Raw genomic sequence first — 23,897 nt, forward strand, 5'->3', positions numbered from 1 at the left:
TTTCTCATGGATGGGGAAGGTGGGCGTTCAAGCTGTTGGGCATTCTGCAACATGCCTGATACTCACGATTTACTGCCTCATTTCTGTTTGGTTTGTTGGTGGTCTCACTGCATAATAGTGCCAACCAGGTCAGCGTGTTTTTATCCTAAAGTGCTACGTTCTATCTTCTGCATGTAGTTTCTTTTCTATACGATTATATGCTATATTTCTATTTTTTGTTTGAATCTAGTCTGGGCATATTGTTTTTTCGTTTAGAATACTTGATGCATTTGACTTCAGCTTATAGTCACAATGTAATATGTTGCTTCCTGTGTTACTCTGGGCATAGATGTAGGTTCTCTTACTGTTGGACACGTACATCTCATGTTTAGTAAGTCTTGAATAAAGTGGATATTTGGGTGGAGAAGTTATGCAGAAAATTAGTAAAACTTGTTTCATATAAAGGTGAAAAGAAGCTGATGAAATTTGCATGGTGTTCAAACTACATGCGGTAAAACATATTTGGAAATTGAGTCACAAAAGGGAGGTTAAGCCATTTTGTGAAACTAAGTTGCTAAAGCCGATGGAATATTATTTTATCTTGGAATATCCCTGACGGTTCAAATAAAACCATGAAGGGATTGCCCTCAAACACCTGCAGTGGTTGCACTGACACTCTGACAGTACATCTTGCATGTGCAGTTTGTGTTTTTCTCTGTAAGCTAATGGATACAAATTGGTTAATTCATATCCTTCAAGGCTTTTAGACTCATTCTTAGAAATTTTTAATGTATATTCAACTTCTGTTCAGAATTGTGCATTTTTTATTCTTATTGACACCCGTTGCATTAATATATTGGAGGAATGGTATGTTGTCATTGTTGTTTATGGTACTGACTTTATAATGAGATATTGTCAACATGGACAAAAGAAGTGTTGGCTTATCATTTATCAGCTAAAATTAATGCTTATGATACTGGTTATCTTTCCTGAGTAAAAGGAATAATCATCTATTCAATTCTTATATTGTCAATTTTTTTCATAATCACTCATGACCTAAGGTTTTCAAGACTTGGGTTCCCAATTTCTTGGTAGTTTGGTTTTTCTGAAGGCCATATGCATGCTCTCTCTATAGCTACTTGGTATCTCTAATATTAGAGCTTGATTTTTGATATTTAGTTATAGAATTTAATTTGTCGTTGCATGAGGAAGACTGTGTGAAGCATGGCCCTTTTATGGTTTTCTGAATTTTTGATATTTAGTTAAGAATTTAATTTGTCGTTGCATGAGGAAGATTGTGTGAAGCCTGGCCTCTTTTATGGTTTTCTGTTTTTCATTCAACTGGAAAATGTAATTAGATGTTGTTTTAAACATGGTCTAGACAGGGGTTAATATTTTAAAATTCACATCCACATTAAAAATATACATTCGACATCTTAGACCGGATAAGGTGAGATCTATGTTCAGCTGGTTGTTCAAAATCTTGAGTCCAACATCCCAGACCGGATCAGGTGAGACCTCTGATCTTGACCGTTTTTTCAAATCCCAAATCCAACATCCCAAACCGGATTGGATGAGACCTCTAATCCGTATCATATATATATTCAAAATCTTGAATCCAACATCCCAGACCAGATCAGGTGAGACCTCTGATCTTGACCATTGGTCGAAATCCCAAATCCACATCCCAAACCGGATTGGATGAGACCTCTAATCCGTATCACATATATAAGTTTAAAATCCAACGTCCTAGACCATTTAAAATCAGACTTGTATTTTAAATCTTAGGATGGAATCCCAAATTCCATTTGGCAAGCCGGACTAGATCGGACCTCTCATCTATCTCTTATATCAAAATTTCAAATCCCGTCTCATATATTTGATCACATGAAACAGATGGGTGGCTTTTTGATTTCCTGTAAATTCTTTTCACATCCCTTAGGAGTTTTTGAAATCACTTGAAGAATATTACTTTGTCTATATAGATCTTCAAATCTTCTCAATTCCTTGTATTTGATTTAAAATATTTCCTAAATGCTTGTCAAATTCTCAAAGTTTTTCAATGCACTTTTCCATTTTGATGTTTGTTGGTTATAGTGGATTGAATGAATTTTTAAAATGATTTTAAGCGTGGTGTAAAGTAGAGGTTCGAGTTTTAAAGTTCAAAATCCAATCCATTATTTGAGACTGTAGAAAACTAGACCTCCAATCAGAAGCTTTGGTCTAAATCCTGCATGCAACATGCTAGACCGGATCAGTGCTGACCTCTGATTCAAACATTAGCTCCGAATCCCTAATTCAACACCTCATACCAGATCAGATTAGACCTCTGATCTATTTTTAGATGCAAACCCTAAATCAAACGTCATAGAACCGATACAAATGGTTTATGAATCTTTGAAATCGTTTCCTGTTTTATAAATCTTTGAAACCACTCTCTAAGTTTTCCAAAATTTTGTAAATTGACATCAAATTCTTATTATTGATTTTCTTGGAATTTTCTCAATTTCACCAGAGATCTTCAATTTTTTTGGATTTGATTTCGCACTTCTCTTAAATCATTGCTAAATTCTCAAGTTTGTAAATGCACCTTCAACTTTTAGGTTTCTAAATTCCATTGGATCGTATGTATACTCAAAGCGATTTTAAACATGGTCTAGACTTGGGTTAATATTTGAAAATTCACATCCACATTCAAAATATACATTCGACATCCTAGACCGGATAAGGTGAGATCTATGTTCCAGCTGGTTGTTCAAAATCTTGAGTCCAACATCCCAGACCGATTAGGTGAGACCTCTGATCTTGACCGTTTTTTCGAAATCCCAAATCCAACATCCCAAACCGGATTGGATGAGACCTCTAATCCGTATCATATATATATTCAAAATCTTGAATCCAACATCCCAGACCAGATCAGGTGAGACCTCTGATCTTGACCATTGGTCGAAAACCCAAATCCAACATCCCAAACCGGATTGGATGAGACCTCTAATCCGTATCACATATATAAGTTTAAAATCCAACGTCCTAGACAATTTAAAATCAGACTTGTATTTTAAATCTTAGGATGGAATCCCAAATTCCATTTGGCAAGCCGGACTAGATCGGACCTCTCATCTATCTCTTATATCAAAATTTCAAATCCCGTCTCATATATTTGATCACATGAAACGGATGGGTGGCTTTTTGATTTCCTGTAAATTCTTTTCACATCCCTTAGGAGTTTTTGAAATCACTTGAAGAATATTACTTTGTCTATATAGATCTTCGAATCTTCTCAATTCCTTGTCTTTGATTTAAAATATTTCCTAAATGCTTGTCAAATTCTCAAAGTTTTTCAATGCACTTTTCCATTTTGATGTTTGTTGGTTATAGGGATTGAATGAATTTTTAAAATGATTTTAAGCGTGGTGTAAAGTAGAGGTTCGAGTTTTAAAGTTCAAAATCCAATCCAGCATTTGAGACTGTAGAAAACTAGACCTCCAATCAGAAGCTTTGGTCTAAATCCTGCATGCAACATGGTAGACCGGATCAGTGCTGACCTCTGATTCAAACATTAGCTCCGAATCCCTAATTCAACACCTCATACCAGATCAGATTAGACCTCTGATCTATTTATTAGATGCAAACCCTAAATCAAACGTCATAGAACCGATACAAATGGTTTATGAATCTTTGAAATCGTTTCCTATTTTATAAATCTTTGAAACCACTCTCTAAGTTTTCCAAAATTTTGTAAATTGACTTCAAATTCTTATTATTGATTTTCTTGGAATTTTCTCAATTTCACCAGAGATCTTCAATTTTTTTGGATTTGATTTCGCACTTCTCTTAAATCATTGCTAAATTCTCAAGTTTGTAAATGCACCTTTCAACTTTTAAGTTTCTAAATTCCATTGGATCGTATGTATACTCAAAGCGATTTTAAACATGGTCTAGACTTGGGTTAATATTTGAAGATTCACATCCACATTCAAAATATACATTCGACATCCGAGACCGGATAAGGTGAGATCTATGTTCCAGCTGGTTGTTCAAAATCTTGAGTCCAACATCCCAGACCGGATTAGGTGAGACCTCTGATCTTGACCGTTTTTTCGAAATCCCAAATCCAACATCCCAAACCGGATTGGATGAGACCTCTAATCCGTATCATATATATATTCAAAATCTTGAATCCAACATCCCAGACCAGATCAGGTGAGACCTCTGATCTTGACCATTGGTCGAAATCCCAAATCCAACATCCCAAACCGGATTGGATGAGACCTCTAATCCGTATCACATATATAAGTTTAAAATCCAACGTCCTAGACCATTTAAAATCAGACTTGTATTTTAAATCTTAGGATGGAATCCCAAATTCCATTTGGCAAGCCGACTAGATCGGACCTCTCATCTATCTCTTATATCAAAATTTCAAATCCGTCTCATATATTTGTCACATGAAACGGATGGGTGGCTTTTTGATTTCCTGTAAATTCTTTTCACATCCTTAGGAGTTTTTGAAATCACTTGAAGAATATTACTTTGTCTATATAGATCTCGAATCTTCTCAATTCTTGTTTTGATTTAAATATTTCCTAAATGCTTGTCAAATTCTCAAGTTTTTCAATGCACTTTTCATTTTGATGTTTGTTGGTTATAGTGGATTGAATGAATTTTTAAAATGATTTTAAGCGTGGTGTAAAGTAGAGGTTCGAGTTTTAAAGTTCAAAATCCAATCCAGCATTTGAGACTGTAAAAAACTAGACAAACAAATAAATCAAGAAAGGATCTTTGATCTAAATCTTTCACATCCTTAGGAGTTTTTGAAATCACTTGAAGAATATTACTTTGTCTATAAGATCTCGAATCTTCTAATTCTTGTATTTGATTTAAATATTTTAAATGCTTGTAATTCTCAAGTTTTCAATGCACTTTCATTTTGATGTTTTTTTATGGATTGAATGAATTTTAAAAGATTTTAAGCGTGGTTAAGTGAGGTTCGAGTTTTAAAGTTCAAAATCCAATAACTAGACTAACCAATCAGAAGCTTTGGTCTAAATCCTACATGCAACATCCTAGACCGGATCAGTGCTGACCTCTGATCCAAACATTAGCTCCGAATCCTAATTCAACACCTCATAGCAGATCAGATTAGACCTCTGATCTATTTTTTAGATGCAAACCCTAAATCAAACGTCATAGAACCGATACAAATGGTTTATGAATCTTTGAAATCGTTTCCTGTTTTATAAATCTTTGAAACCACTCTCTAAGTTTTCCAAAATTTTGTAAATTGACATCAAATTCTTATTATTGATTTTCTTGGAATTTTCTCAATTTCACCAGAGATCTTCAATTTTTTTGGATTTGATTTCGCACTTCTCTTAAATCATTGCTAAATTCTCAAGTTTGTAAATGCACCTCTCAACTTTTAGGTTTCTAAATTCCTTTGGATCGTATGTATACTCAAAACGATTTTAAACATGGTCTAGACTTGGGTTAATATTTGAAAATTCACATCCACATTCAAAATATACATTCGACATCCTAGACCGGATAAGGTGAGATCTATGTTCCAGCTGGTTGTTCAAAATCTTGAGTCCAACATCCCAGACCGGATCAGGTGAGACCTCTGATCTTGACCGTTTTTTCGAAATCCCAAATCCAACTTCCCAAACCGGATTGGATGAGACCTCTAATCCGTATCATATATATATTCAAAATCTTGAATCCAACATCCCAGACCAGATCAGGTGAGACCTCTGATCTTGACCATTCGTCGAAATCCCAAATCCAACATCCCAAACCGGATTGGATGAGACCTCTAATCCGTATCACATATATAAGTTTAAAATCCAACGTCCTAGACCATTTAAAATCAGACTTGTATTTTAAATCTTAGGATGGAATCCCAAATTCCATTTGGCAAGCCGGACTAGATCGGACCTCTCATCTATCTCTTATATCAAAATTTCACATCACGTCTCATATATTCGGTCACATGAAACGGATGGGTGGCTTTTTGATTTCCTGTAAATTCTTTTCACATCCCTTAGGAGTTTTTGAAATCACTTGAAGAATATTACTTTGTCTATATAGATCATCGAATCTTCTCAATTCCTTGTATTTGATTTAAAATATTTCCTAAATGCTTGTCAAATTCTCAAGTTTTTCAATGCACTTTTCTATTTTGATGTTTGTTGGTTATAGTGGATTGAATGAATTTTTAAAATGATTTTAAGCGTGGTGTAAAGTAGAGGTTCGAGTTTTAAAGTTCAAAATCCAATCCAGCATTTGAGACTGTAGAAACTAGACCTCCAATCAGAAGCTTTGGTCTAAATCCTGCATGCAACATCCTAGACCGGATCAGTGCTGACCTCTGATCCAAACATTAGCTCGAATCCCTAATTCAACACCTCATAGCAATCAGATTAGACCTCTGATCTATTTTTTAGATGCAAACCCTAAATCAAACGTCATAGAACCGATACAAATGGTTTATGAATCTTTGAAATCGTTTCCTGTTTTATAAATCTTTGAAACCACTCTCTAAGTTTTCCAAAATTTTGTAAATTGACATCAAATTCTTATTATTGATTTTCTTGGAATTTTCTCAATTTCACCAGAGATCTTCAATTTTTTTGGATTTGATTTCGCACTTCTCTTAAATCATTGCTAAATTCTCAAGTTTGTAAATGCACCTCTCAATTTTAGGTTTCTAAATTCCTTTGGATCGTATGTATACTCAAAACGATTTTAAACATGGTCTAGACTTGGGTTAATATTTGAAAATTCACATCCACATTCAAAATATACATTCGACATCCTAGACCGGATAAGGTGAGATCTATGTTCCAGCTGGTTGTTCAAAATCTTGAGTCCAACATCCCAGACCGGATCAGGTGAGACCTCTGATCTTGACCGTTTTTTCGAAATCCCAAATCCAACATCCCAAACCGGATTGGATGAGACCTCTAATCCGTATCATATATATATTCAAAATCTTGAATCCAACATCCCAGACCAGATCAGGTGAGACCTCTGATCTTGACCATTGGTCGAAATCCCAAATCCAACATCCCAAACCGGATTGGATGAGACCTCTAATCCGTATCACATATATAAGTTTAAAATCCAACGTCCTAGACCATTTAAAATCAGACTTGTATTTTAAATCTTAGGATGGAATCCCAAATTCCATTTGGCAAGCCGGACTAGATCGGACCTCTCATCTATCTCTTATATCAAAATTTCACATCACGTCTCATATATTCGGTCACATGAAACGGATGGGTGGCTTTTTGATTTCCTGTAAATTCTTTTCACATCCCTTAGGAGTTTTTGAAATCACTTGAAGAATATTACTTTGTCTATATAGATCATCGAATCTTCTCAATTCCTTGTATTTGATTTAAAATATTTCCTAAATGCTTGTCAAATTCTCAAAGTTTTTCAATGCACTTTTCCATTTTGATGTTTGTTGGTTATAGTGGATTGAATGAATTTTTAAAATGATTTTAAGCGTGGTGTAAAGTGGAGGTTCGAGTTTTAAAGTTCAAAATCCAATCAACTAGACCTCCAATCAGAAGCTTTGGTCTAAATCCTGCATGCAACATGCTAGACCGGATCAGTGCTGACCTCTGATTCAAACATTAGCTCCGAATCCCTAATTCAACACCTCATACAGATCAGATTAGACCTCTGATCTATTTCTTAGATGCAAACCCTAAATCAAACGTCATAGAACCGATACAAATGGTTTATGAATCTTTGAAATCGTTTCCTGTTTTATAAATCTTTGAAACCACTCTCTAAGTTTTCCAAAATTTTGTAAATTGACTTCAAATTCTTATTATTGATTTTCTTGGAATTTTCTCAATTTCACCAGAGATCTTCAATTTTTTTGGATTTGATTTCGCACTTCTCTTAAATCATTGCTAAATTCTCAAGTTTGTAAATGCACCTTTCAACTTTTAGGTTTCTAAATTCCATTGGATGTATGTATACTCAAACGATTTTAAACATGGTCTAGACTGGGGTTAATATTTTAAAATTCACATCCACATTAAAAATATACATTCGACATCTTAGACCGGATAAGGTGAGATCTATGTTCCAGCTGGTTGTTCAAAATCTTGAGTCCAACATCCCAGACCGGATCAGGTGAGACCTCTGATCTTGACCGTTTTTTCGAAATTCCAAATCCAACATCCCAAACCGGATTGGATGAGACCTCTAATCCGTATCATATATATATTCAAAATCTTGAATCCAACATCCCAGACCAGATCAGGTGAGACCTCTGATCTTGACCATTGGTCGAAATCCCAAATCCAACATCCCAAACCGGATTGGATGAGACCTCTAATCCGTATCACATATATAAGTTTAAAATCCAACGTCCTAGACCATTTAAAATGAGACTTGTATTTTAAATCTTAGGATGAATCCCAAATTCCATTTGGCAAGCCGGACTAGATCGGACCTCTCATCTATCTCTTATATCAAAATTTCAATCCGTCTCATATATTGGTCACATGAAACGGATGGGTGGCTTTTTGATTTCCTGTAAATTCTTTTCACATCCCTTAGGAGTTTTTGAAATCACTTGAAGAATATTACTTTGTCTATATAGATCATCGAATCTTCTCAATTCCTTGTATTTGATTTAAAATATTTCCTAAATGCTTGTCAAATTCTCAAAGTTTTTCAATGCACTTTTCCATTTTGATGTTTGTTGGTTATAGTGGATTGAATGAATTTTTAAAATGATTTTAAGCGTGGTGTAAAGTGGAGGTTCGAGTTTTAAAGTTCAAAATCCAATCAACTAGACCTCCAATCAGAAGCTTTGGTCTAAATCCTGCATGCAACATGCTAGACCGGATCAGTGCTGACCTCTGATCAAACATTAGCTCCGAATCCCTAATTCAACACCTCATACCAGATCAGATTAGACCTCTGATCTATTTTTAGATGCAAACCCTAAATCAAACGTCATAGAACCGATACAAATGGTTTATGAATCTTTGAAATCGTTTCCTGTTTTATAAATCTTTGAAACCACTCTCTAAGTTTTCCAAAATTTTGTAAATTGACATCAAATTCTTATTATTGATTTTCTTGGAATTTTCTCAATTTCACCAGAGATCTTCAATTTTTTTGGATTTGATTTCGCACTTCTCTTAAATCGCTAAATTCTCAAGTTTGTAAATGCACCTTTCAACTTTTAGGTTTCTAAATTCCATTGGATTGTATGTATACTCAAAGCGATTTTAAACATGGTCTAGACTGGGGTTAATATTTTAAAATTCACATCCACATTAAAAATATACATTCGACATCTTAGACCGGATAAGGTGAGATCTATGTTCCAGCTGGTTGTTCAAAATCTTGAGTCCAACATCCCAGACCGGATCAGGTGAGACCTCTGATCTTGACCGTTTTTTCGAAATCCCAAATCCAACATCCCAAACCGGATTGGATGAGACCTCTAATCCGTATCATATATATATTCAAAATCTTGAATCCAACATCCCAGACCAGATCAGGTGAGACCTCTGATCTTGACCATTGGTCAAATCCCAAATCCAACATCCCAAACCGGATTGGATGAGACCTCTAATCCGTATCACATATATAAGTTTAAAATCCAACGTCCTAGACCATTTAAAATCAGACTTGTATTTTAAATCTTAGGATGAATCCCAAATTCCATTTGGCAAGCCGGACTAGATCGGACCTCTCATCTCTCTTATATCAAAATTTCAAATCCGTCTCATATATTTGGTCACATGAAACGGATGGGTGGCTTTTTGATTTCCTGTAAATTCTTTTCACATCCCTTAGGAGTTTTTGAAATCACTTGAAGAATATTACTTTGTCTATATAGATCATCGAATCTTCTCAATTACTTGTATTTGATTTAAAATATTTCCTAAATGCTTGTCAAATTCTCAAGTTTTTCAATGCACTTTTCATTTTGATGTTTGTTGGTTATAGTGGATTGAATGAATTTTTAAAATGATTTTAAGCGTGGTGTAAAGTGGAGGTTCGAGTTTTAAAGTTCAAAATCCAATCCAGCATTTGAGACTGTAGAAACTAGACCTCCAATCAGAAGCTTTGGTCTAAATCCTGCATGCAACATCCTAGACCGGATCAGTGCTGACCTCTGATCCAAACATTAGCTCGAATCCCTAATTCAACACCTCATAGCAAATCAGATTAGACCTCTGATCTATTTTTTAGATGCAAACCCTAAATAAACGTCATAGAACCGATACAAATGGTTTATGAATCTTTGAAATCGTTTCCTGTTTTATAAATCTTTGAACCACTCTCTAAGTTTTCCAAAATTTTGTAAATTGACATCAAATTCTTATTATTGATTTTCTTGGAATTTTCTCAATTTCGCCAGAGATCTTCAATTTTTTTGGATTTGATTTCGCACTTCTCTTAAATCATTGCTAAATTCTCAAGTTTGTAAATGCACCTCTCAACTTTTAGGTTTCTAAATTCCTTTGGATCGTATGTATACTCAAAACGATTTTAAACATGGTCTGGACTTGGGTTAATATTTGAAAATTCACATCCACATTCAAAATATACATTCGACATCCTAGACCGGATAAGGTGAGATCTATGTTCCAGCTGGTTGTTCAAAATCTTGAGTCCAACATCCTAGACCGGATCAGGTGAGACCTCTGATCTTGACCGTTTTTTCGAAATTCCAAATCCAACTTCCCAAACCGGATTGGATGAGACCTCTAATCCGTATCATATATATATTCAAAATCTTGAATCCAACATCCCAGACCAGATCAGGTGAACCTCTGATCTTGACCATTGGTCGAAATCCCAAATCCAACATCCCAAACCGGATTGGATGAGACCTCTAATCCGTATCACATATATAAGTTTAAAATCCAACGTCCTAGACCATTTAAAATCAGACTTGTATTTTAAATCTTAGGATGGAATCCCAAATTCCATTTGGCAAGCCGGACTAGATCGGACCTCTCATCTATCTCTTATATCAAAATTTCACATCACGTCTCATATATTCGGTCACATGAAACGGATGGGTGGCTTTTTGATTTCCTGTAAATTCTTTTACATCCCTTAGGAGTTTTTGAAATCACTTGAAGAATATTACTTTGTCTATATAGATCATCGAATCTTCTCAATTCCTTGTATTTGATTTAAAATATTTCATAAATGCTTGTCAAATTACAAAGTTTTTCAATGCACTTTTCCATTTTGATGTTTGTTGGTTATAGTGGATTGAATGAATTTTTAAAATGATTTTAAGCATGGTGTAAAGTGGAGGTTCGAGTTTTAAAGTTCAAAATCCAATCAACTAGACCTCCAATCAGAATCTTTGGTCTAAATCCTGCATGCAACATGCTAGACCGGATCAGTGCTGACCTATGATTCAAACATTAGCTCCGAATCCCTAATTCAACACCTCATACCAGATCAGATTAGACCTCTGATCTATTTCTTAGATGCAAACCCTAAATCAAACGTCATAGAACCGATACAATGGTTTATGAATCTTTGAAATCGTTTCCTGTTTTATAAATCTTTGAAACCACTCTCTAAGTTTTCCAAAATTTTGTAAATTGACTTCAAATTCTTATTATTGATTTTCTTGGAATTTTCTCAATTTCACCAGAGATCTTCAATTTTTTTGGATTTGATTTCGCACTTCTCTTAAATCATTGCTAAATTCTCAAGTTTGTAAATGTACCTTTCAACTTTTAGGTTTCTAAATTCCATTGGATCGTATGTATACTCGAAACGATTTTAAACGTGGTCTAGACTGGGGTAATATTTTAAAATTCACATCCACATTAAAATATACATTCGACATCTTAGACCGGATAAGGTGAGATCTATGTTCCAGCTGGTTGTTCAAAATTTGAGTCCAACATCCCAGACCGGATCAGGTGAGACCTCTGATCTTGACCGTTTTTTCGAAATTCCGAATCCAACATCCCAAACCGGATTGGATGAGACCTCTAATCCATATCATATATATATTCAAGATCTTGAATCCAACATCCCAGACCAGATCAGGTGAGACCTCTGATCTTGACCATTGGTCAAATCCCAAATCCAACATCCCAAACCGGATTGGATGAGACCTCTAATCCGTATCACATATATAAGTTTAAAATCCAACGTCCTAGACCATTTAAAATGAGACTTCTATTTTAAATCTTAGGATGTTATCCCAAATTCCATTTGGCAAGCCGGACTAGATCGACCTCTCATCTATCTCTTATATCAAAATTTCAAATCCCGTCTCATATATTTGGTCACATGAAACGGATGGGTGGCTTTTTGATTTCCTGTAAATTCTTTTACATCCCTTAGGAGTTTTTGAAATCACTTGAAGAATATTACTTTGTCTATATAGATCATCGAATCTTCTCAATTCCTTGTATTTGATTTAAAATATTTCATAAATGCTTGTCAAATTATCAAAGTTTTTCAATGCACTTTTCCATTTTGATGTTTGTTGGTTATAGTGGATTGAATGAATTTTTAAAATATTTTAAGCATGGTGTAAAGTGGAGGTTCGAGTTTTAAAGTTCAAAATCCAATCAACTAGACCTCCAATCAGAAGCTTTGGTCTAAATCCTGCATGCAACATGCTAGACCGGATCAGTGCTGACCTCTGATTCAAACATTAGCTCCGAATCCCTAATTCAACACCTCATACCAGATCAGATTAGACCTCTGATCTATTTCTTAGATGCAAACCCTAAATCAAACGTCATAGAACCGATACAAATGGTTTATGAATCTTTGAAATCGTTTCTTGTTTTATAAATCTTTGAAACCACTCTCTAAGTTTTCCAAAATTTTGTAAATTGACTTCAAATTCTTATTATTGATTTTCTTGGAATTTTCTCAATTTCACCAGAGATCTTCAATTTTTTTGGATTTGATTTCGCACTTCTGTTAAATCGTAAATTCTCAAGTTTGTAAATGCACCTTTCAACTTTTAGGTTTCTAAATTCCATTGGATTGTATGTATACTCAAAGCGATTTTAAACATGGTCTAGACTGGGGTTAATATTTTAAAATTCACATCCACATTAAAAATATACATTCGACATCTTAGACCGGATAAGGTGAGATCTATGTTCCAGCTGGTTGTTCAAAATCTTGAGTCCAACATCCCAGACCGGATCAGGTGAGACCTCTGATCTTGACCGTTTTTTTGAAATCCCAAATCCAACATCCCAAACCGGATTGGATAGACCTCTAATCCGTATCATATATATATTCAAAATCTTGAATCCAACATCCCAGACCAGATCAGGTGAGACCTCTGATCTTGACCATTGGTCAAATCCCAAATCCAACATCCCAAACCGGATTGGATGAGACCTCTAATCCGTATCACATATATAAGTTTAAAATCCAACGTCCTAGACCATTTAAAATGAGACTTCTATTTTAAATCTTAGGATGTTATCCCAAACTCCATTTGGCAAGCCGGACTAGATCGGACCTCTCATCTCTCTTATATCAAAATTTCAAATCCCGTCTCATATATTTGGTCACATGAAACGGATGGGTGGCTTTTTGATTTCCTGTAAATTCTTTTCACATCCCTTAGGAGTTTTTGAAATCAGTTGAAGAATATTACTTTGTCTATATAGATCATCGAATCTTCTCAATTCCTTGTATTTGATTTAAAATATTTCCTAAATGCTTGTCAAATTCTCCAAGTTTTTCAATGCACTTTTCATTTTGATGTTTGTTGGTTATAGTGGATTGAATGAATTTTTAAAATGATTTTAAGCGTGGTGTAAAGTGGAGGTTCGAGTTTTAAAGTTCAAAATCCAATCAACTAGACCTCCAATCAGAAGCTTTGGTCTAAATCCTGCATGCAACATTCTAGACCGGATCAGTGCTGACCTCTGATTCAAACATTAGCTCCGAATGCCTAATTCAACACCTCATACCAGATCAGATTAGACCTCTGATCTATTTCTTAGATGCAAACCCTAAATCAAACGTCATAGAACCGATACAAATGGTTTATGAATCTTTGAAATCGTTTCCTGTTTTATAAATCTTTGAAACCACTCTCTAAGTTTTCCAAAATTTTGTAAATTGACTTCAAATTCTTATTATTGATTTTCTTAGAATTTTCTCAATTTCACCAGAGATCTTCAATTTTTTTGGATTTGATTTCGCACTTCTCTTAAATCATTGCTAAATTCTCAAGTTTGTAAATGTACCTTTCAACTTTTAGGTTTCTAAATTCCATTGGATCGTATGTATACTCGAAACGATTTTAAACGTGGTCTAGACTGGGGCTAATATTTTAAAATTCACATCCACATTAAAAATATACATTCGACATCTTAGACCGGATAAGGTGAGATCTATGTTCCAGCTGGTTGTTCAAAATTTTGAGTCCAACATCCCAGACCGGATCAGGTGAGACCTCTGATCTTGACCGTTTTTTCGAAATTCCAAATCCAACATCCCAAACCGGATTGGATGAGACCTCTAATCCATATCATATATATATTCAAAATCTTGAATCCAACATCCCAGACCAGATCAGGTGAGACCTCTGATCTTGACCATTGGTCGAAATCCCAAATCCAACATCCCAAACCGGATTGGATGAGACCTCTAATCCGTATCACATATATAAGTTTAAAATCCAACGTCCTAGACCATTTAAAATGAGACTTCTATTTTAAATCTTAGGATGTTATCCCAAATTCCATTTGGCAAGCCGGACTAGATCGAACCTCTCATCTATCTCTTATATCAAAATTTCAAATCCCGTCTCATATATTTGGTCACATGAAACGGATGGGTGGCTTTTTGATTTCCTGTAAATTCTTTTAACATCCCTTAGGAGTTTTTGAAATCACTTGAAGAATATTACTTTGTCTATATAGATCATCGAATCTTCTCAATTCCTTGTATTTGATTTAAAATATTTCATAAATGCTTGTCAAATTATCAAAGTTTTTCAATGCACTTTTCCATTTTGATGTTTGTTGGTTATAGTGGATTGAATGAATTTTTAAAATGATTTTAAGCATGGTGTAAAGTGGAGGTTCGAGTTTTAAAGTTCAAAATCCAATCAACTAGACCTCCAATCAGAAGCTTTGGTCTAAATCCTGCATGCAACATGCTAGACCGGATCAGTGCTGAGCTCTGATTCAAACATTAGCTCCGAATCCCTAATTCAACACCTCATACCAGATCAGATTAGACCTCTGATCTATTTCTTAGATGCAAACCCTAAATCAAACGTCATAGAACCGATACAAATGGTTTATGAATCTTTGAAATCGTTTCCTGTTTTATAAATCTTTGAAACCACTCTCTAAGTTTTCCAAAATTTTGTAAATTGACTTCAAATTCTTATTATTGATTTTCTTGGAATTTTCACAATTTCACCAGAGATCTTCAATTTTTTTGGATTTGATTTCGCACTTCTGTTAAATCGTTAAATTCTCAAGTTTGTAAATGCACCTTTCAACTTTTAGGTTTCTAAATTCCATTGGATTGTATGTATACTCAAAGCGATTTTAAACATGGTCTAGACTGGGGTTAATATTTTAAAATTCACATCCACATTAAAAATATACATTCGACATCTTAGACCGGATAAGGTGAGATCTATGTTCCAGCTGGTTGTTCAAAATCTTGAGTCCAACATCCCAGATCGGATCAGGTGAGACCTCTGATCTTGACCGTTTTTTTGAAATCCCAAATCCAACATCCCAAACCGGATTGGATAAGACCTCTAATTCGTATCATATATATATTCAAAATCTTGAATCCAACATCCCAGACCAGATCAGGTGAGACCTCTGATCTTGACCATTGGTCAAAATCCCAAATCCAACATCCCAAACCGGATTGGATGAGACCTCTAATCCGTATCACATATATAAGTTTAAAATCCAACGTCCTAGACCATTTAAAATGAGACTTCTATTTTAAATCTTAGGATGTTATCCCAAACTCCATTTGGCAAGCCGGACTAGATCGGACCTCTCATCTCTCTTATATCAAAATTTCAAATCCCGTCTCATATATTTGGTCACATGAAACGGATGGGTGGCTTTTTGATTTCCTGTAAATTCTTTTCACATCCCTTAGGAGTTTTTGAAATCACTTGAAGAATATTACTTTGTCTATATAGATCATCGAATCTTCTCAATTCCTTGTATTTGATTTAAAATATTTCCTAAATGCTTGTCAAATTCTCCAAGTTTTTCAATGCACTTTTTCATTTTGATGTTTGTTGGTTATAGTGGATTGAATGAATTTTTAAAATGATTTTAAGCGTGGTGTAAAGTGGAGGCTCGAGTTTTAAAGTTCAAAATCCAATCAACTAGACCTCCAATCAGAAGCTTTGGTCTAAATCCTGCATGCAACATTCTAGACCGGATCAGTGCTGACCTCTGATTCAAACATTAGCTCCGAATGCCTAATTCAACACCTCATACCAGATCAGATTATACCTCTGATCTATTTCTTAGATGCAAACCCTAAATCAAACGTCATAGAACCGATACAAATGGTTTATGAATCTTTGAAATCGTTTCCTGTTTTATAAATCTTTGAAACCACTCTCTAAGTTTTCCAAAATTTTGTAAATTGACTTCAAATTCTTATTATTGATTTTCTTAGAATTTTCTCAATTTCACCAGAGATCTTCAATTTTTTTGGATTTGATTTGGTACTTCTCTTAAATCATTGCTAAATTCTCAAGTTTGTAAATGCACCTTTCAACTTTTAGGTTTCTAAATTCCATTGGATTGTATGTATACTCGAAACGATTTTAAACGTGGTCTAGACTGGGGTTAATATTTTAAAATTCACATCCACATTAAAAATATACATTCGACATCTTAGACCGGATAAGGTGAGATCTATGTTCCAGCTGGTTGTTCAAAATTTTGAGTCCAACATCCCAGACCGGATCAGGTGAGACCTCTGATCTTGACCGTTTTTTCGAAATTCCAAATCCAACATCCCAAACCGGATTGGATGAGACCTCTAATCCGTATCATATATATATTCAAAATCTTGAATCCAACATCCCTGACCAGATCAGGTGAGACCTCTGATCTTGACCATTGGTCGAAATCCCAAATCCAACATCCCAAACCGGATTGGATGAGACCTCTAATCCGTATCACATATATAAGTTTAAAATACAACTTAAAATCAGACTTCTATTCTATAGGTTCCAAAGTTGGATCATCTAATAGCTTAGGCATATATAGCTTAGGCATATATGCAGTGTGTAATGCAGATTTTTTCTCCATTTTGCGGTTTATTTTATTTTCTTTTGGAGTGTTATATAGACTTTCTAACTTTTTCAAATCATTGCGCAGAAAACATAAATTTCTCTTTCTAATAAAAAGTTAGTGCTTTGCTTTGCATATGAATCAATTTTATGTCCATGGTTGGAGTCTTGTGCATGCACACTTCCTCTCCAGTAGATTTCATGCATACATAATTTTGGTTTCAAAGAACTTTGGTAGCTTCTCTCGCTTTCCTTCTACTATATCCCCTACTCTTAGTCATACTATATTATCGTCATTTACATTTCAAGACTTCATATCAGGGGGACTATCAATCACCCTTCCCTCAAACCTTAACGTGTCCTCAAGGTGTCAACTCTGGAAGGCATTGGTGCAGTTAGGGGAGCTTGATAATTTTGGCTGTTTACTTAGTACAAGAGCCGATTGTCCAACTATCAACAGCTTGTTAGAGTCCATCTTACCATAGCTATAGCTGGAACTATGCGAGACAAAGTAGTTCCAATGGGGAGTCCATCTTACCATAGCTATATCTGGAACTATGCGAGACAAAGTAGTTCCAATGGGGCAGGCTGAACTCTCTAAAGATGCTACCATTGGGTATCAATTTTTTAAAACATGCTTGTGGGTAGAGAAAAAAAAAGACCGGAGAGTCACATTCCTGCTAGCAGTGTTGCATCAATATTACCCCAAGCTTTAAGCTTTTAGGAGGGGTTGCACCTTAAGATCTTTGCAGCCCCAAGCTTTAAGCTTTTAGGAGGGGTTGCACCTTAAGATCTTTGCAGCTGTCATGGTAGCTTGAACAGGCAATAGGCATTGTTGATAAAAGGGAGACAGAGTTAAGAATGATCCAGGCAGAATTGGAGAGGGGGCATGTAGGTGACCGAATGGTTACAAGCATTGTATCTGTCGGAGGGGGAACGAGACGGAAGCCTATAATAAATCTGAAAAGAAATGAATGATGCATTCTCTGTGAAAGTAGGATCACATGTTCCTCGGAGTACTAAGCAGGTAGAGGGGCATATATCACAATTCAGGCATTTCCAAACCTTTAAAGATAAGTGAAGAGATTGCTCAGCCTTCAAGAATGATGAGTACCTTTCTTAATCTCCTGAGGCACACCTTGTTGATGACCCATTTCCAACCAGTCACAGAAAACTCGTCTGAAGAGCACTTTGAAGTTAATTTCAAGGTTAGGCTACATGATTCTGGGAAATTTTTGATGTGAGAACCATAAATGTAAAATCTCTTGTTCCTCAAGTTGGCACTATTCTCAACTCTGGGAGGATTCAAGATGCAACCTTCTATGTTCACAATGTAATTTTTGCGTCTTAATTTCAATTGAATTTCAAGTCCTTGTTACAATCAATGATTTAAAATCTTGAGATCTAAAATTTCAAAATTTCACATCACCTGTCGGATTTTAGACATGAGGCAAAAATTTGGTCTTTACAAGCAGATTTTCCTTCTAGACTTCGGATTTCACGGTCGCAATAGCTTACGTTCATGATTCTGGCAAATTTTTGATGTGAGAACCATAAATGTAAAATCTCTTGTTCCTCAAGTTGGCACGATTCTCAACTCTGGGAGGATTCAAGATGCAACCTTCTATGTTCACAATGTAATTTTTGGGTCTTAATTTCAATTGAATTTCAAGTCCTTGTTACAATTGTCTTTGTTAGACCCCAGTCTTGTTTGTTGTTTCCTATTGGGGTTTCTCTATAGTCCGTGGGGTTTATCATTTCAGGCTGGGGTCTTTCATTTAGGCACTGGGATTATATTTTTTTTAAGATGAAAGATTTATGATGTTACGTCTATATGGATTATATTATTCAGCCTATTTGTGTTGGATTTTTTAATTTTATTGTGCCTTGGCTTTTTGTTGGTTGTTTTGTTTTTTTTTTTCTTTTAGCTATGCATTCTGTCAGTTAGAAACTCGTTCATTTTTGTTTTTGGATTTTCTGTACCTTGGAATAATTAATGCGTTATGTGTATTTCTGATTTTTTTTTCTATTTCTGTGGAGTTCATGTTTTGTACATAGTTCTTGGGCTGAAGACTGATCTTTTAGTTTGATGTTTCGTTTCTATAGAATGGGTTAATATAGTATAACTCGATAACTTAATAATACTTAGTATTTCATACTTTATAGATGTGAGGTTCAATCTTTGGTGAATAAATATTATGTTGTTGTGCATAGCTATTCAGATAAGGTCTTCTCTTCAGTTGTCTTTGTTTTGCTTTTATGATTTATGAATTATCATTTTTTTAAGATGAAAGATTTATGATGTTACGTCTATTGGGATTATATTTTTCAGTCTATTACATTGGAGTTTCAGCCTATTTGTGTTGGATTTTTTAATTTATTGTGCCTTGGCTTTTTGTTGGTTGTTTTGTTTTGTTTTTTTATCGGTTTGCATTCTGTCCCATCAGAAACCCTGTCCGTTAGAAACTGAGCTATGCATTCTGTCGGTTAGAAACTCTTCCGTTTTTGTTTTTAGATTTTCTGTGCCTTGTAATAGTTAATGCGTTATGTATATTTTTTATTTATTTTTTTAATTTCTGTGGAATCCATGTTTTGTACATAGCTCTTCGGCTGAAGACAGATTTTTTAGTTCCATGTTTTGTTTCCATAGAAGTGGTTAATATAGTATAACATGATAACTTAATAATAGTTAGTATTTCGTACTTTATAGACGTGAGATTCAATGTTTGGTGAATAAATATTATGCTGTTGTGCATAGCTATTCATTCCGTGGTAGCAACTGAGCGGATAGTCATGTATCGGGAAAGATTTGCCGGAATGTACTCTGCACGTGCTTATTCACTGGCACAGGTTGGAAAAAATTACTACTCTAGTTTAAAATCTTATCGTTATGCCCATATCTGTCACCTCTTCCAAGAATCATATGTTTTTCAGTTTAAGAATCACTTGTATTTCTGGTGGGGGGTTGGGGTACAGATGTAAATACAGTAGATGTAGCTATTGCCTCATCCAACTAGTCAGGAACAGGCTGTCAGTCATAGATAAAGGATTCAATGTACATAATTTTATCAGATCCAATTGCTTGATATAATTGATTTTGGAGATCCACTGGATTTGATAAAATGGTTGTACAAATGGTAGCAATTGATCACTTTTTCCATATAATGAATTTCTTGAGTATGAAAATTCGAAGTTGGGTTCAAGTTGGACATCAGATAACATGTAACGTTTTATCCATAGTGGTGGAAATAGATGCAGGAAAATACCAAGAAAAAAAATTATTTCAACTAAATTTCTATTTCATCTGTATGAATGCAGGTCGCCATCGAAATTCCTTGTGCATTGATCCAAGCTGTTACATTTTGGATTATCACATACCCTTCAGTTGGTTATTACTGGTCTGCTTATAAGATCTCCTGGTACATCTTTTCGATATTTTCTATGCTCATCTTGGGATGCTGGTGGTCTCATTAACTCCAAACGCTCAAATTGCTGCTATACTGCAATCTGTTTTCAACACATTACTGACTCTCTTTTCTGGCTTCCTGATATCTGGAAAAGTAAGAATAGATTTGTGCTTTTGCTTTTCTGGATGTCGTTATAGAATACTTTCTGGATTCTTGCTCAACATTAATTAGTTTGCTTTCTGAAAAAGGGTCTGGAAATGGCTCCAGTAGAACTTGATCTATAAACAACTATTGCTCGTCTATCTTGGGCAAGCAGCAAATTCATGTACTCTAGGAAGTAGTCATTCAGAGTTGCATCGTATTCAATGCATCCAACATCTACTCAGTGATAATCAAAGGACATGCTTTCACTAAACTCATTTTAGGTGGCAGATCACTCTTGATCCAAGGAATGAGCTAAAAGACATTTCTAACCCATGCATGATGGGTGAACCAATTAAGATGTGGTAGGGTAAAAAAGGCTGCTCCTTGATGCTTGTAGAAGATCATCTGAAACCTCATCCAGTTTGCTAGACCATCAGGCAAACAATCGCAGACTGAGAATAGCCTCAAAAGCCTGAAGCTGGTGCAGGGTATGTCCCATCATGACTAATGTTTATCTGACTAATTACACAAGTAACTAATTAACCTCGGATGTGACCTTTAAGAAAGAAAATAGTTATGGGATTGTGCTAATATTCACTAATGAGGTCAACTCTTTTCTGATACAGCAAATTCCATGGCTGTACTGGATCACCCCTTCAAATTGGACTATCCGTGGACTTTTTACATCACAGTATGGTGACATAGACAAGGAGATTGACGTATTTGGAGAAAAGAAGGCAGTTAGTTTGTTCCTGAAAGATTATTTTGGCTTTCGGCATGATCAGTTGGGCGTTGTGGCAGTTGTTCTCTTCGCATACGCTGTTGCCTTCGCTTCTTTGTTTGCTTATTGTATATCTAAGCTTAATTTTCAGAGAAGATGATTAGATTTATGTTCACTCAATTTATCTCAGCTATTATAGAACAGCTCGACTGCTTACATTCTTGTCTTTGAGAAGATTACCTAAGCTTCAGCTAAAACAGTTCCACCGGCGCCTCGTCAGTTTTACAATGGCAATGACCTCAACTATCAACAATATCGGATGTGTGTGTATTTCGGCCAACCGACGTTCTACGAGTTTTATGATTGTTTGACCAGATCCCACCCTCTATTTTTCTGATTTGACTTGATGAGTTCGGGCGGTCAAACTTGAGTTTGAAAAAGGATCGGAAACTCAATAATGTGTCGATTGGATTTTATGGCCCCTCAAATTCTCAATCAATTTAAACCCGTTGGTTTTAATGTAAATCAGAATTGGTGAGCACCTTGTATAAATCTAAAAGTATAAATTTTTGGGTTTGTTCATGATAGACAAAAGTAATTTTTAGATGTTTAAATATGAAATGCATGGGCTAATGACTTTCAATGCTTTCTATTAAAGATGTATGACAGACCAAGTCTCACAAAAATAGATTGCATCTGATATAGTTTTTCTTTTCCTAAGCAAGCAGATAAAAACGTGATAAATAGTTAATATTAAGACATAATAAATTTGCAGGTGCAAATTCAGCGGATTGCATATGATCCAAGTATCCTTGCAAAACTCACTTGCCGGGCACCTGTAGGCCCCATCTGGTTTCAGGAAAAAGAGTGATTTATTCATATCTAACTGTCGACGCGAAGAAGAAGACAAGCAGAAGCCATCATGGGCGTCCATAGAAAGTGAAATAAGCGTCCATAGAAAGTGAAATAATATGATTTTATTGAGAAATGTATCCGAAAAAGTCAAATTTAAAAAGTAACATGGAAGCTGCGGTTCCTATTTAAAAATAGCAACTCGCCTTCCTTTTTATTAGGTTCCAGAATTTAAAAAAACGGTAGAAGAAAAATAGACGTTGGGGAACCCTCTCATCTCTTCTTCGTCGAAGCAGCTTTGACGCCAAAAGAGAGAGAGTCGAGGAGGAGGCATCATGGCTTTTGGGGTTGAGAGTTGGACGCCAAGAAGCGTAGTTCGGTTGGAAAAGGCATCTCCTTCTGGGCAGCCATGGTTGAGCAGGTTAGACCTCCGATCTGATCTCTATCATTCTCATTACTTCTCCTTTATTTGTTGATTCCTGTTGGTCATCTCATTTGTCTTGCCCCTCTCAAACTGTAGAAGTAGAATCACAATGCGAGTTTCCTTGTGTTTTTTCATGCATCCGCAACGGGCATAGTCAATCGGGGATAGATTGCTCGGGCATAAAACTCGCTCTGGGTTAAATTTTTTCAACAAGTTTAAAAAGTTGGATTTCTGTATGGTATAGAAATTTCTTCATCCATATTCGAGTTCGAATTCGAATGCGTGAACATCTATAAATAGAATTATGGTGTCCGATCCGTTAGATTACCTACCAAAAAGCAACAAGTAATGTAATGGGGATCATGAAATTAATTATGATTAGCAAGCAACCAAATCGTAGTTCGGTGAGCGTAGTGCGAGAGGGCTTAGGGTTCGCCTGGCACGAGCAGTGGGAACGAGTCCGGCTATGGCTGCCGGTCCCCCGATGGTCGATCCTCTTTCCCGGGGGGCGGAAGACAGCGGCAAGGAGTCAGCTGCGGCCCCCCAATAGAAGTCACAATGGAGGAAGGAGACTCTTCTCGTCGTTCCTGAGTATCGATTATGAGCAAGCAAGAGAAGCCGAAGCTGATGGATGTCGAAGATGCTCAGGTCGCCTTCGATGGCAAGGTTCCAGTGATTTGTTTCTCCCATGAGGCAACGAAGCGTTTGAATGAACCCCTCAGGTTCTCGGCAGTGGCGGGACTTGTTGGGGGAAGGAGCAGACCAGGGATGGCCTAGGCCTATGCCTTTTTTCGTTGAAACAACAATGGAGCAGGGTTACAAAAATCCACAGTTTTCTATAGCAGGAAATGGCAGATTCTTGGTGAAAATTAATATGGAAGAAGAACCCGCTGAGATCTTGAGAAGGCGCACTTACTGAGTGAGCGGTCGCATGCTTGTTTCAACTTTTAAACTTCCTTTTACATGCTTTCTCATTCATTTTTTGCCATATGGCATGAACGCGCATGTGCACTTTGCATCACGTTTGGCCTGTTTCTGTTTCCTCTTTGTTCTTTAAATGCGACACAA

At 35.7% G+C, this 23,897-nt stretch overlaps 1 protein-coding gene across 6 annotated transcripts in view; it reads left to right on the forward strand.

Moving 5' to 3' along the window:
• LOC116245638 (sphingoid long-chain bases kinase 2, mitochondrial-like) overlaps positions 1-21,816 on the forward strand; it is a 96,721-nt gene extending 74,905 nt beyond the window's left edge. Inside the window, exons 2-5 of one of the 6 annotated variants that reach the window (XR_004170596.2) lie at positions 20-128; positions 20,600-20,841; positions 20,937-21,320; positions 21,459-21,816. Coding sequence is in view for 1 of the 6 variants with exons in the window: in XM_031617330.2 (XP_031473190.2) it covers positions 20-128; positions 21,459-21,537 (188 nt within the window). In the remaining 5 variants the exon portion in view is untranslated. Of the gene's footprint in view, positions 1-19; positions 129-20,599; positions 21,321-21,458 lie in introns of all 6 variants that reach the window. The other 5 variants (XR_004170597.2, XR_004170598.2, XR_007573335.1 and 2 more) reach the window with 5 other exon arrangements.
• The last annotated feature ends 2,081 nt before the right edge of the window (positions 21,817-23,897 follow it).

Source organism: Nymphaea colorata, chromosome 1 (genome assembly GCF_008831285.2).
Source record: "Nymphaea colorata isolate Beijing-Zhang1983 chromosome 1, ASM883128v2, whole genome shotgun sequence".
NCBI lineage: Eukaryota > Viridiplantae > Streptophyta > Magnoliopsida > Nymphaeales > Nymphaeaceae > Nymphaea > Nymphaea colorata.